Source organism: Psammomys obesus, unplaced genomic scaffold (genome assembly GCF_907164565.1).
Source record: "Psammomys obesus unplaced genomic scaffold, mPsaObe1.curated_primary_1811, whole genome shotgun sequence".
In the NCBI taxonomy this organism is placed as follows: domain Eukaryota; kingdom Metazoa; phylum Chordata; class Mammalia; order Rodentia; family Muridae; genus Psammomys; species Psammomys obesus.
Window position 1 is genome coordinate 4,624,181 of NW_026586662.1, and position 13,042 is coordinate 4,637,222.

A 13,042-nucleotide genomic window follows, 5' to 3' on the forward strand; every position below is an offset into this window, starting at 1 on the left:
AAAACCCAACTTTTGAAGGTTATTGGAACTGCTGCTGCTTCATAACACACATGGAGACTCCTGCTGAAATTTTCTCTCAAGCCTGAGGGTAGCCTCCAAGCAAAATTTCCAGACTTGGGGGCTATGGGCCATTAATGGTATATTCTATTTTATGAAACCTTGATATAGAAAGAAAAAAATAAATAGTTGGCAGAACTAGTCCTGGCAGGGTGGACAGGTAAGGTGCATCTATCTCAAAACAGCTCCGATCAGCAATTCTTATGTCAAGACACTAAGGATGTTCTGAAATCATGTTTAATATTTCTGACCAAACTGGCTCAGGATTTAGTGCTGGCATGTGAGGCACGAACTGTCTTATCTGAATGCCATCTGGAATGAGGCATGGCAGGGGCAACATGACAGAGTTAAGCTTAGAAAGGCAACCAGCAATAAAATGTAATCATTACCGAGAATGTCCAGCAAATACAACTGGACTAGTACAGAAAACATTGAGGGAAAACTGAATCCCAAGAACAGATGTGGCAGGAGGCCTCCTGCAGAAGCTGTGAGCTTCAGAAGATGAGCCTAATGCTGGGGGAAAGAGGTGACGGCAAAGACTGCAGGGGAAGAGATGTATTACAAAGGCCAAGGCCGTCATCTATCCTGGTGCTGGGAAGGCTGGGATTCTCTGAAGAACACTGACTCTCTACCTGATGCAGTTCCTACCAAGGCTTCAGAAGCCTGAAAGGCCAGGTGGTCGCTCTGGACCCACAGACCACAGAGAGACAGAAAGGCTTATTCAGGCTTAACACTGGTCTTCATGACTTTGTAATTCTCTCTCTTTCATTAGCAGTCCAGACAATCCAATGCCCTTACACAGTCTCATTTGCTCTCCTACCCAAAGCAAACAGGCCTGTGTAAGTCCCGGGCAAGAATAAAGATATTGTGTCCATAAACAAGAACAAGACATTATTTTTAAAGGAGAAATAAAACAACACAAAGGGACTTCTAGTCTGACTGCTAAATAAAAATGTGGAAACAGAATATTGTAGATCTGGAAAAAGAAAGTCTACCCACTAGTGACCTAAACAACAAACTAAAAAATGCCACTCACATGCACAGAATAGTATCAAGGTTAATAGATGCAATTAATAGGTTTTTTTTTTTTTAAGTTAAGACCACTGAGCAAATAAAACTAAATCCTGAAGGTAAACAAGAGAAGAATGAAAGGAGTCAAAGAAATACAAAAACTTTCCCAAAGGAGGGACTGATTTTTAGATAGAAAATTCCTAGCAGTTGCTGCACACAGAGTGCTCAGGCAGCAGATTCCAGGATTCAGGAAACAAACAAACAAAAAAACTAAAGTGCAAAACTTCCAGACAGAGCAAACCAAACTAAGGAACCCAGCCCAGCAGACATGAACAACTCAGAGGTCAAAAGAGAAAGAAAACAAGCCAAAACACAACTCTGAAAGTCTCCTAGAGAGATAGACCAACCTAAATATCTATGGCAGCACAGGCAACTTCTAAGTGAGGTAGGAATTACAGGAAAGTCACCTGTTGTGATAGGGTGTAATTTTAAACCTAGAATCCAGTGGCCAATGAAATAGTCCAGTAAGAATAAAAGTGAAAAAAAAGAGAAAAAAAGAGAACCATTAAAATGCTTATAAGATAGGTACATCATGCTATCAGAATATTTTTTATCAGATAGAAGTCTAAAAAAAATAAAAAAATATATAAGAAAAAGTAAATTCCTTGCATCTTCATCAAAGTGTGAGTGAAAGTGTTCAGCATTGTTATGAGAATCCCTTGATCTGCATCATTCTCTTTAAGCTATGGGGACTTAGCAAGGTACATATATGTATATGTCCCTAAATGTGGCTGTTCACATTGCTAAACAGCTTTGTAAAGCAGTATAAACAGAATTACATCAATATAAGACACATTTCTGCAGCAGTTATAGCTACAGTCACTTGTAAGAACCTTCAGGAGCACCATGCACAAATACGTATTTATATATCAAAAAAGAGAAGGAATTTGAAACTACAAGACAGCCAATTTCCCTCTATCTTTCCAAAAAAAAAAAAAATACCATCCAAATCTTATAATCAACGAATTATAGGTTATTATGTGAAACAGAGATGGATAATGCAGAAAACAAGGAGGCAAAAGCTGTGAGGTGGCGAATCGGGGCTCAGCCTGGAGGAGCCTATAGAGGAGAGAGGGCCAGGGAAAGAACGTTCATTTCTGATCCTCTCAGAAACAGGCTTAATGTCCCAACATTGATATTAATTGACCTTATTGTCAGCACAGTTTTACTTTCTTCATTGCTTTCTTCATTGCAAATAAATGGCTCAGAAGAATAATGTGAACAGAAAGGAAACTGCCTGTCTGGACATGAATTCAGACAACTGCAACGAGGGTGGCCTCAAACTTCCAGGATTAAAGCTCTTGGCATTCACAGCATGATTTATCATCTTCATGACAGTCACATCCCACGGATTCATCCCTGTGCGGTTTGGAGGCAAACATCTCAGTGAGGCGAGAATGGTAGATTAAAAATTTATAGACAGCAGAATAAAAACTATGGTTAGAAAAGAGAAAGCTGCAAAGAATACCAATATCGGCTGCTGAGCGGCAGGCGACAGCAGAGTCCAGTCACTCGCCGTGTTCCCCCGCTGTCCCCCACAAAGTGTGGAAGGGTGCCAAAGAACAACATTTGCAGCCGGGCAGCTGATGGAGGAGACTTCTCCTTGATTAGATACCCGGCCTTTCACACAGGTGGTGCCGAAAAACCACAGGATTTTAAATTAACACGAAATTTCCTGGCGTATTTGTGCGAGACAAGTATGCTTCTAATGGGGGCGGTTGAGTTTACAAGCAGGTTCAGTCACTTGGCTCTGAGCTTTATAAAATGGAAATGCAAGCTGGTCTTGCAGGGACACAGTGCTTGAGAACACCGCAGCTGCAGACAGGTGTGCTCCGCTGTGGCCAGTGCAGGGTCACCTCCTTTTACAGGAAGAAGGGGGGGGGAGGTAACACTGCTGGACAGTTACCCTCCCTCCTCCTCCTGAGAAGTAACGGAGCCAGGCTCATCCACCCTCAGCTAACAGTCAACTGGCCTCCATAGTCAAGGCAGTATGTAAATAAACTGGGCAATAGTTTATCACCCCTGACTGGTTAGCAGTGCACCCAACACTTAGGGCCACATTCAACATTATAAACAATTATAAACAACATCTAAAATCGTAAAGAAAAACAACAAACAAAAAACAAACAAACCTACAATTTCTAAGCAATAATAAAATGCAGTTTGTCTGTATTTCAGGTAGGCTGTCCTTTGTCATTAAGACCTGACATGAATAAAGGACTTTACTCGAGTTAATTAGCAGTATTTTATACCCACTCCATAGTCCCATTGTCAACTAAGGTTCAACTAAGCAGTGTATCTGCAGCCAGACCCTCATGAATATGTCATGACTACTGAATGTTATCATGTCTTATTCTTTGATGATTAAGCACAAACTGATTACTATGATTTTAATCCTGAATGGGTTTCTAAACGCTAGTTTTTTTAAGAGAGAGAAAGAAAGAAAAAAGGAATTCAGCAAAGTCATAGGACACAAAATCCGTATAAAAACATCAGCTGAATTTGCACACAGAAACAGTCAGTTGTACCTGTGCATACAGTCAGCTGCATTTGCCCACAGGAATAGTCAGCTGCATTTGTGCAAAGGAGCAGTCAGCTGCATTTGCACACAGGAGTCAGCTGTATTTGCACACAGGAAAAAAAAAAGGAGGCCTGGAAAAGAACAGCTTCAGAAAAAAATACAATGTTTCCTAATGTATCTAGTCTGGAAGATGAAGACTTGTACACTGAAAATGACATGTGATGAAAGTTACACAGTAACTGTAAATTCTGTTCACACACTGGAACATTTAATTTTGCTAAGGTGTGAATATCAAGATACAAACTACCAATGGAGTAAATCCCCACTAAAATCCCAAGAGCATCTTATTTTTTTTTTCCTCCCTAGAAATGGAAACAATAAAAGCCCCCAAATTTCTAAATGTGAAAAGAGCCCAAACTTCCAAAAAATTTAGGAAAAGATACTTCCTGAACAAACTATTTTGCAAAGCTATGGTAATCAAAATAGTATGACATTGGTGAAAAGAAAAATATATTATCTAGCCACATAGAACAGGGAGGCCCAAAAGAAACCATAAATATACCCTCTCCTGAGAGGACACATACCACTCAGAAGGGAAAGGATGGTTCCCTAAATAAACCGTACTGGAAGGACCGATGTCCTTGTACAACAAAAATAAAGTTAGATCCCATTTTTCCAGTAAGACAAAAATTATCTCAGAACATTAAAGACCTAATTAAATCTATGCCCCAAAACTTTATGGTTTCTGCAAAAAAGCCCAGAGAGGAATTATACACATGTGCAGAAGACAAATACAAAGAAACAGACAACTGGTACATCAAACTGGAAAACTTTCATTCATTGAAAGGCACAATCCACAATGTGAAAAGTCAAAGAAAGATACTGCTGAAGGATGACAATGCAGAATAAATAAAGTACAGCCCAACTCAACAGCAAAACTTAGTAATGAATGAAAGAGAGGGAAAGGCGTCAAACAGACATGACTCAAGAGAAAGCCTGTAAACAGAGAGCAGGGGCAACGTCACCTGACAACAAATTAATCCTAAATTACACAAATCAAATCCAAGTGAGGCATTACCTCATACCCATGAGGACGTTCAAAACACACACACACACACACACACACACACACACTAAAAATAAGACATGTTGGTAAAATATGGAAAAGCTGAAACTTCCTGGCACTCTTGGTGTAACAGCATGGAAATGGGTTCTTTGCCTGTTCCCCAAACTATATAGATATATGATTGACAGATGATAGATTGATTGATTGATGGAAGAATAAATAAATCCCAAACTACCATGTGATTGAGAAACCCCACTCTACTTCCAGTTATAAACCAAAGCAGCTGAAAGCAAAATCTCAAAAGAATATCTTGAGTGCCTGTGCTCACAGCAGCACTATGCAAAATGACACAGGAGTAGGAGCAACCCAAAGACGGATGATGGACGAATGAATAAATAAAATGTGAGACATAAATATAATGAAATGATATGAAGCCTTAGACTGAAGAGTACAACATGGATGAACTTTGAAGATATTATGTTAAGTAAAAGAAGACACCCATAAAAAAAATACTGTAATATTCCATACAGTTTTCTTACATAGTCAAATTCATAGATATAAAAGAATTGTAGTTACTAGGGCTTAGAGGAGAGTGCAAAGAGGAGTTGCTGCCTAAGGGATTTAAAATTCCAATTCTGCAAGGTACAATGTCCCAGGATCTATTTCACAACAATGCGAATAAATTCAGTAATGAACTGCATACCTTAAAATGGCTGAGATGGTAAATTTTATGTGTTTCACTACACAAAAAAAGTTTTTAACAAGAAATAAACATATGTGATGATCCAAACCATCTGTGAGCCAACAGGGGAGAAGGAGATGAATGAAAGAGGGAATGCTTTCCCTCTGTAGAGAGGCAAGCTCATTTTTAGTGCATTACACACATGTCAGTTCAGAGAGAGAAAACGACTTAAAACCTCAAACGTGAGGGCTCAGCTTTCCTGAATCCAAATCAGACATTAAAACACATCAAATGCCTCATTGTTGGGAGGCTCAGGAAGACCTAGTCCCATCCCTTGATTCCTGCCTCCCAATGAATCAAGAGCAGTGGGGCTAGCTAGCAGAGCTGCACCAGATTGGAGTCTTGGTTGCAAATACTTGACAAGGATACTGGCTGCTGGAAGAAATTTATGGCGGTATGAAAAGAAAAGAAAAAAAAAATCACAGCTGGAGAAACAGTTTAAAAAAACAGGAGGAATTCTTGTTGCCTCAGAAGGCAAAGAATATCTTCAGGCCACACACCAGGGTTGGCTATAAAAGCCTCAGCTACGCCAGGCCCGCACAACCTCCTACACAGGCACTATTGCAATGAGCCTTCAACAGTACCCCGTGTTTCTCCATCATTCCCTCACTTCCAGGAAGGAACTGACAGTTCAAGGTGGAGAATTCCGGGGAGACAGGACATCCATACCCTAAACAGAGGGGAGTCACGCATCCACACTGGTCACCAAGGAACCAGATTTCACCCATTTAAAACAAAGTAAGGCATTTCTAGGGAATCCTGGATTCAGCAGACTTCACAGACTGCGTGTCACTTGCAACAGGACAGTGTCCACAAGATGAGACCCTTATAAACCACCATTGGGAAACAAGGTGCACGGAAGTAGGTAGAGACATGAAGTCTACCATTAGTTGTCCCTCTGATGCTCTGTGAAGGTCAAAGAGCAGACATCGCCTTTAACACTTCTTCCCTAGCTGACAGATGACAGGACACCAGGCAGTAGCTGCTGCCACTTCCACCTGGGGTTTTTGCTGCTGAGGCAGAGGAGCAGCCATCGATCTGGCAGTGTTTAATCAATAGGAATGCCAACTCCTGCATGGCCTACCTGAAGAAGCCCCATTTCGCTGTGGAGCAAAGGAACAGAGAGGCTTAACTGTGAGAAAGAGGGAAAGAAGAAGAGTCAAGTGAACCTTATTGTATAACATTACAGCCCTTTACTCGCTGGACTCAAACCCCTGTTCTCAACCCGCTGCAGACCGCTTACCACGTCAGGGAAAATGGTGTCTCCAGCACCTTTCTCTCAAAAGGCTGACAAAACAAGCAATTCAAAGCCAGAAACAGAAGCTCATTTCTGACAGAGCTCGAAGTATCAGCAGCCTAAACCTCAACACAGGCAGGCAGTGGATGGGGAGGGGGTGGTGAATGTGACAGAGTAGAGAACAGCCGTGCCTCAGTGTGCAATGGCAGCAACAGCAGAGGAGCGAGCCACAGCCTCCAGGCTATTAGTCAATGCATCCCCTGGCTACTGTGAAGGGCCTGGGTGGCAGAAATGGGAAGACTACAGTATCAACAGCAGTTCTGTCCTGAGGGGCCTCACCCTCCTCTAAGGAGTGAAAAGCTATAACGAACAGGCATGTGCTCTGGAAGCAAAAGCACTTTAGAAACAGAGTACAAAGAGATGTTACATAAAATACATAACAGAGACCTTCCCACTCACTCCCTCACTCTGCTGGTGCTAAGCGATTGTAGCACTATGTTCCCCAAACAAGAGACTGAGGACCCATTCTCTCATGAATTGAAAGTGTCATCTGAGAAAGTCCTACAGATGCAGCACCAGAACCCTTGAGAAGTAGGCTGGCAGGCTGCTCACTTATTCTACATCACGGCCCACCCAGAACCAACCTGCATTCACATGCAGACACACGCACAGCTTTCTATACATGGACAGAAAGGTTCATACATAACTAAGCATTAGGGCAAAAATCCAACCAAACAGACTAGAGGCTGTGGGGGCACCTCAGCTACAGACCCAGGAGGTACAAGGCCCTCAGCCCAATCCAAGCACCAAGACAAGTGTGGGGAAGAGAGGGAGAAAGAGAAAAAGAAAAGGGGAAAGGGAGAGGAGGGGAAAAGGGAAAAGGGAAGAAAAATAGGACAGAGAAAGGGGAAGAGGGAGAAGAGATCAGTGTGAATGAGGACCAGAGTTGCTACAGAAGAAAACTTCAAAGAAATTACATTGAGTATCCTCACTGAGTTCTGACCTTGCATTATGCCATAAAACATAATATTGAAAAGGGAAAGAAACAGAACAAGAAAAGGGTGTATGTGAGATGTAATATACCCCACAGGGATTAAGACACACATTGAAGAAAAAAAGTCAAGAGGCAGATAATAGAAGGAAAAGATAAAAACACCACAAAGTTATTCTTAAAAGTCCAATATACAAATTAATGGGGACAAGGAGAAAATTTTCAAAGGAAATAGTAGGAAAGTATGTGCTAACTGTAAGCTGCGCTTACAGTTTCTTGAGCACTCAACAGTGAGCTTTAGAAAATACGCCATTCATTGGTGATTCACCAAGCAATTGTGGAATGGACAAGTGTGCAACAAACCTTCCAATTCTGCATCACAGAACCCGACAAACACCCCCACAGGAACACGGAAATGGCCTTGGACATCTGAGTTACATCCCTGGAAACCAGATGATAATGAAGCAACAGTCACAATTCTTCCCCACCTAGAATTCTATGTCTAGAAATGACTCCACAAACAAATAAAACAAAGGCCTTTCAATACCAGCATTGTCCCAAGGAGAAACAGCCACAGGCTTGTGTTAGGCTTTACTGCAGTTTTCGCACTGCTGCAATTTGTTGTTGAATATTGGAATATATTCCTAAGTAAATGTGGTTATGTTACATGTAGCTTTAACACCCATTTCCCTTTTCCTTTCTTTTGCTAATGATTTATTACCATACATCTATTTTACATCATAATACAGAAACAAACGATGTCAGATACAAAGCAAATTCAGTTTCTTATTTGAATTCAGAATACATGGTTAAGGAGTAGAGACACCGCTGAACATGACAAAACACTTGTCTGGGAATTGCTAATAAACATATAGTTGAGTATTGTTTCAACAAGCTTTGCAAAGGAGACCTGGGCCTTGATGATGAGGAACATAATTGTGGACAATGACCAGTTGAGAGCAACTGCTAAATTTAGCCGATCCTCTTATCAGAGAGAAAGTCAGTGTGGATCATTCGGTGGCCATTTAGCACTGAAGCAAATCTGAAAGGTGAAAAAGCTTCCTAAGTGGGTGCTTAGGAACTGACACAAATAAAACAAAACAGCAAAACAGAGAGAGAGAGAGAGAGAAGGAGGGAGGGAGGAAGAGACACGCTTGTCATTTTGAGCCATTGTCCTCTCTTAATTATATGAAGTAACAACAAATCATTTTTCAATTGGATTGTGATGTGTGATGAAAAGCGGATTGCAATACAACAACTGGTGATGACCAGCTTAGCATTTGGATTGAGATGCTCCAAAGCATGTCCGTAAACCAAGTTTACAGCAGAAGAAGAGGCCACAGTTGCTGGTGGTCCCTGCCACCGAAAAGGTAGCTCTGCAAATGGATGAGACATATGGCAAGCTGCAAGTCTTCCCGGCACTGTCCACAGAAAGGACCCATTTCCCTACATCAGTGCCGTGCCACCTGTCACACAAACAATGCTTCAGAAGCTGAGCGACCTGGGCTCCATCGATCACATTAACTTGACTCTCACTGCTTCAAGGATCTTGACAACTTTTTACAGACAGAACACTTCTAGGAACAGCACAATAGGGAAAGTTTTTTGAGAATTCATTAAAACCTGAAGCACAGATTTTTACACTACGGGAGAAAGCAAACTTTTCTTATTGGCAAAAACGGCTCAGTTACGGTGCTTTTAATTTTGACTAATAAAGATACACTTGAGTCTAGACACAATGATTTAAAATCCATGCTCTAACCCGAAATTCCTTTTGGGTCAACCCAATCCTTGTAGCTTTATTCTGAGCTGCAGCTGATACTTATTTCAACTAGTCCCTCACTTTGGTCATCAAGCCAGACAGAACATAAGCACTGGCCATCAAGAACAGTGTGTGCCCTTTGCTTCTAAACACTTCTCCAAGAAAATACAAACTCATGACATTACAACAGCAGCTCCTACCTTTATCTTCACGTGATAACTTATATAAGAAGAGCTTTGGAAATGGTCACAACCTTCGCTCAAAGACTAGGAAACTAGAGCTGACGTGTGGCTCTGAGGCGGTGTGCCTGCAGATGAGGGGCACAACTCCTGGGACTGAACTAGGAAAGCTGAGACTGTGAATGTGCACATGCAGTCCCAAATAGGCAAGATCAGGAGTTCAGTATGTTTAAAGATCATTAAGGATCAGTATGGCTTAAGTTGACAGGAAACTTTCCATAGGTGCCATGGACAACACGGGGCAGGCATGTGTCACGGGTGCGGGACCCTGCTCATCACAGGACCTTTACGGCTGTGCACAGGTAGTCCTCAGCCTTCCGCTCTGAGTTCCCACTCTCCTCTCTGCCTCTACAGCCACCAAACATACTATCACCCCCTTTTCAGACACTTAGAGCATCTGTGACATGCCACAATGTAGCTCTTCAAAAGGACCGTGGTCCCCAAATAAACATGCATATACAGAGTTTAAAGCTGTGGCTAACGTCAAATCCCACCCTACTCAGTAGGAACAAGCTCCTCAGATTTGTTTTTTAACCTAAGAAATAAGCCAGGTGGATAACCAGACAAAACTGACTGTACTTTCTCATATACTGCCCAGCAGGAAGGCACCAAAACAGACTTTAGATATTCATGGCAATCCCTCAGTTGATAATCTTTTGTGAATATGAACTGCTTTCTAATCAGCTATCAGTGGGGAATAACGATTCAAGAATAATTATCTCTTCATGCTGGCCCCCAATGTTCTAATGAGGAGATGTGCTTGAAAAGTCAGAACACAAAAAACAGATGCTCTCCACTTCCCTTCCAAAGCAAAGAGGGAGAGGATGGATGACTGACAGACACCCTTGAACTCCATATTACATGCCACACAATTCTCTAACACCCCCGACTGATGCTGAATTTGGAACTGCTCTGAGCTCTAATGTGCTAGGCCTATGACCCAGAACATGTGCTGCAGGAAGTTACTGCCTTTACTGTAAAGGGCCTAAAGGCACTGGAGGTTATTCTGCTATAGGTAACAAAGGGAAACAGTGTGGGGACAATGTAGCCACTTACTCCACAGTATCGGTCCCCATTAAATATCTGAGGTGGCAGAGGGTTGCCCTGCACAGGCTTCTTCTCAGGGGGGATGTTTTTGTACATCCACTGCCTCTGTTCTTCCGACATGGTGATGTCCACCTCCTCGAACTCTATCTTGTTGGCTTCCAGAAATCTAACCACATCCTGCTGCTTCTTCTTGATCTAGAAAGAAGATAAACAAAGTGAAATGCTTACCTGATGCAGTAAGCCTGTGTTTGCAGATTAAGTTATTCTAGAGTCCCCACAGTCAGGAGATGTGCACAGGTGCCCTCACTGTCTGTCTAGACCAGGACTGTGCCAGTTCTAATGCAGTAGGAAGCCCTACACCCAGATATCCCAGAAGGCTAAGGCTAAACCCTGACAGTCCACAAGGACAGAGGATGATGTGACAAATGAGACGGAACACTGCCTTAGCTCTCAGCAAGCCATGGCCACTCCCCATCTCCCACCCTGCTGGAAGCTGACGTTAACAATCAGGAAGCTCCTGCTGCTTAGCCATTTGTAAGCCAGGCATATCCCATCTAAGATGGACACTTTGGTGACCAATGAGAGCAGCAACATTGTTATTCGTCTCGGATATCCCACGCTATGATCATGACCAGGTAATAATTCTTTTATCAGTTTACAAGAGGAACCGCTGCTCCTCACTTCAAGGTGAGACTGTCTTAACCCTCCCTTCTATCCCCTCCTCACCCATCACAGTTCCCTTTCCAGTCACTAGGGGTCAGGTGTGCTCCTCAGCAGCCTCAGCTGCATTCAACATGTCTCCAAATGTTTGTGACCTTCTCAATGTAATGGCATGGACCCACTAATTTACATATTTACATGGGACGTCAATAGTCAATGTCTTAAACACAGCATTTAAAAAATAAAACATGGCTGCCTTTTCTAAGTGACCGGAGAAGATGCATTTTAAAAATGTAAGAAATAAACAACCCAAAACTTGAAGAAAAAAACCCCACAGATTTCCTCTACTTCTATTTCCAGATACTTCTTAGAAATCACCAGTAGTATATGACTCTGAGGTTGACAATCTGTAACATGCTATAAGCAAACAATTCTGCTCACTGGGTCCATGAATGACTAACAAGATGGAGCAGTTATACAGACACAGATAAAACGCTGGCAAAGCAGCACCTTGCAAGGTACGCGAACCTGAGAATTATCATGTGTAAGTCCAAATAGATAATGAAGCCATCTTCACTTCTGAAAAGATGACTGTTTTCCCTCACATCAAATCCATAATTTCAGAAATGCTCTTGTTTGGTTTAAAACTTTAACCCCAGGGGTAAAAATTACTCACTGAGCTTGAAAACTAGGAAAGTAATTGTATTGCTTCTGCCTTCCAGTTAAGAAAACCAAGGTCAAGAGTGGTTCCCCAGTGTTTAATCAAGGTTTGACAGCTGACGCGCTCTTAAAACACTCAGTACCGCCCTCCTGCCTTACATCTTTCTTTTGTAACCATCCCTCTACCCTGAAGGACCACGCACACTTCTGGGTAGGCACGCTATTTCATGATCCAGCTTCTCGACTACAAAACCCCCTGAATTTTGAGATCACAAAGCAGTGGCCTAATGTCTTACTAATACCAACCCAGGAAACACATGCCAAAATCCAGAGGAGTAGGAAGAGAGTCCAGCTCCTTAAAATTACCCTAATCCTAACAGGGTCCCATAACTAACTGTTGGGGGTGGGGTGGAGGTAGGGGGTGGCAAAAAAAAAAGCAGTAAAAGGTTTTGCACTTGCGACAAATATTAATTCAATATTAATTCAAACCCAACATAGAATGAATCTGAAGTGTTCTTAGCAACACTGACCCCGTGAGGTATGGTATGACATCACGGCATCCTAGGTTCTGTGAAGGCCATCAGAATACTCGGCGCCAACAAATGCTGCCTGCAGCACAGTGGCTGGAGACTACTGTGGTGTTATGAGTTTGTACATGAAATAAACTTAGGTATATTATCTTGTTGGTTATTCGATATATTTGTAACTTTTGCTACCAGAACAGTACCATGCATATGATGACTGATGAAGTTTTGTCTCACACTGCTATTTGGTTGCTATAATAAAACAACACAGACTGGTTGAGTTATGAAAAAGGGAAGTTTGTTTCTCATCTTCTGGAAGCTGAAAAACCCAGGATCAAAGCATTAGCAGAACAGGTATCTGGCCAGAGCCCATTTCCTGGGTCACAGGTGGAACCCTTTTCTATGACCTCACTTGGTAGAAGAGGCAAGGCAGCTCCCTGGGGCACTAATCCCATTCCTTCCCTC

General features: G+C 42.2%; 1 protein-coding gene across 1 annotated transcript in view; it reads right to left on the reverse strand.

The window, feature by feature from the left end:
* Window positions 1–13,042, reverse strand: part of Sh3bgrl2 (SH3 domain binding glutamate rich protein like 2) — a 54,936-nt gene that overhangs the window by 12,158 nt on the left and 29,736 nt on the right. Inside the window, exon 2 of the mRNA XM_055602546.1 lies at window positions 10,743–10,928. Within this exon, the coding sequence (XP_055458521.1) occupies window positions 10,743–10,928 (186 nt within the window). The remainder of the gene's footprint in view (window positions 1–10,742; window positions 10,929–13,042) is intronic.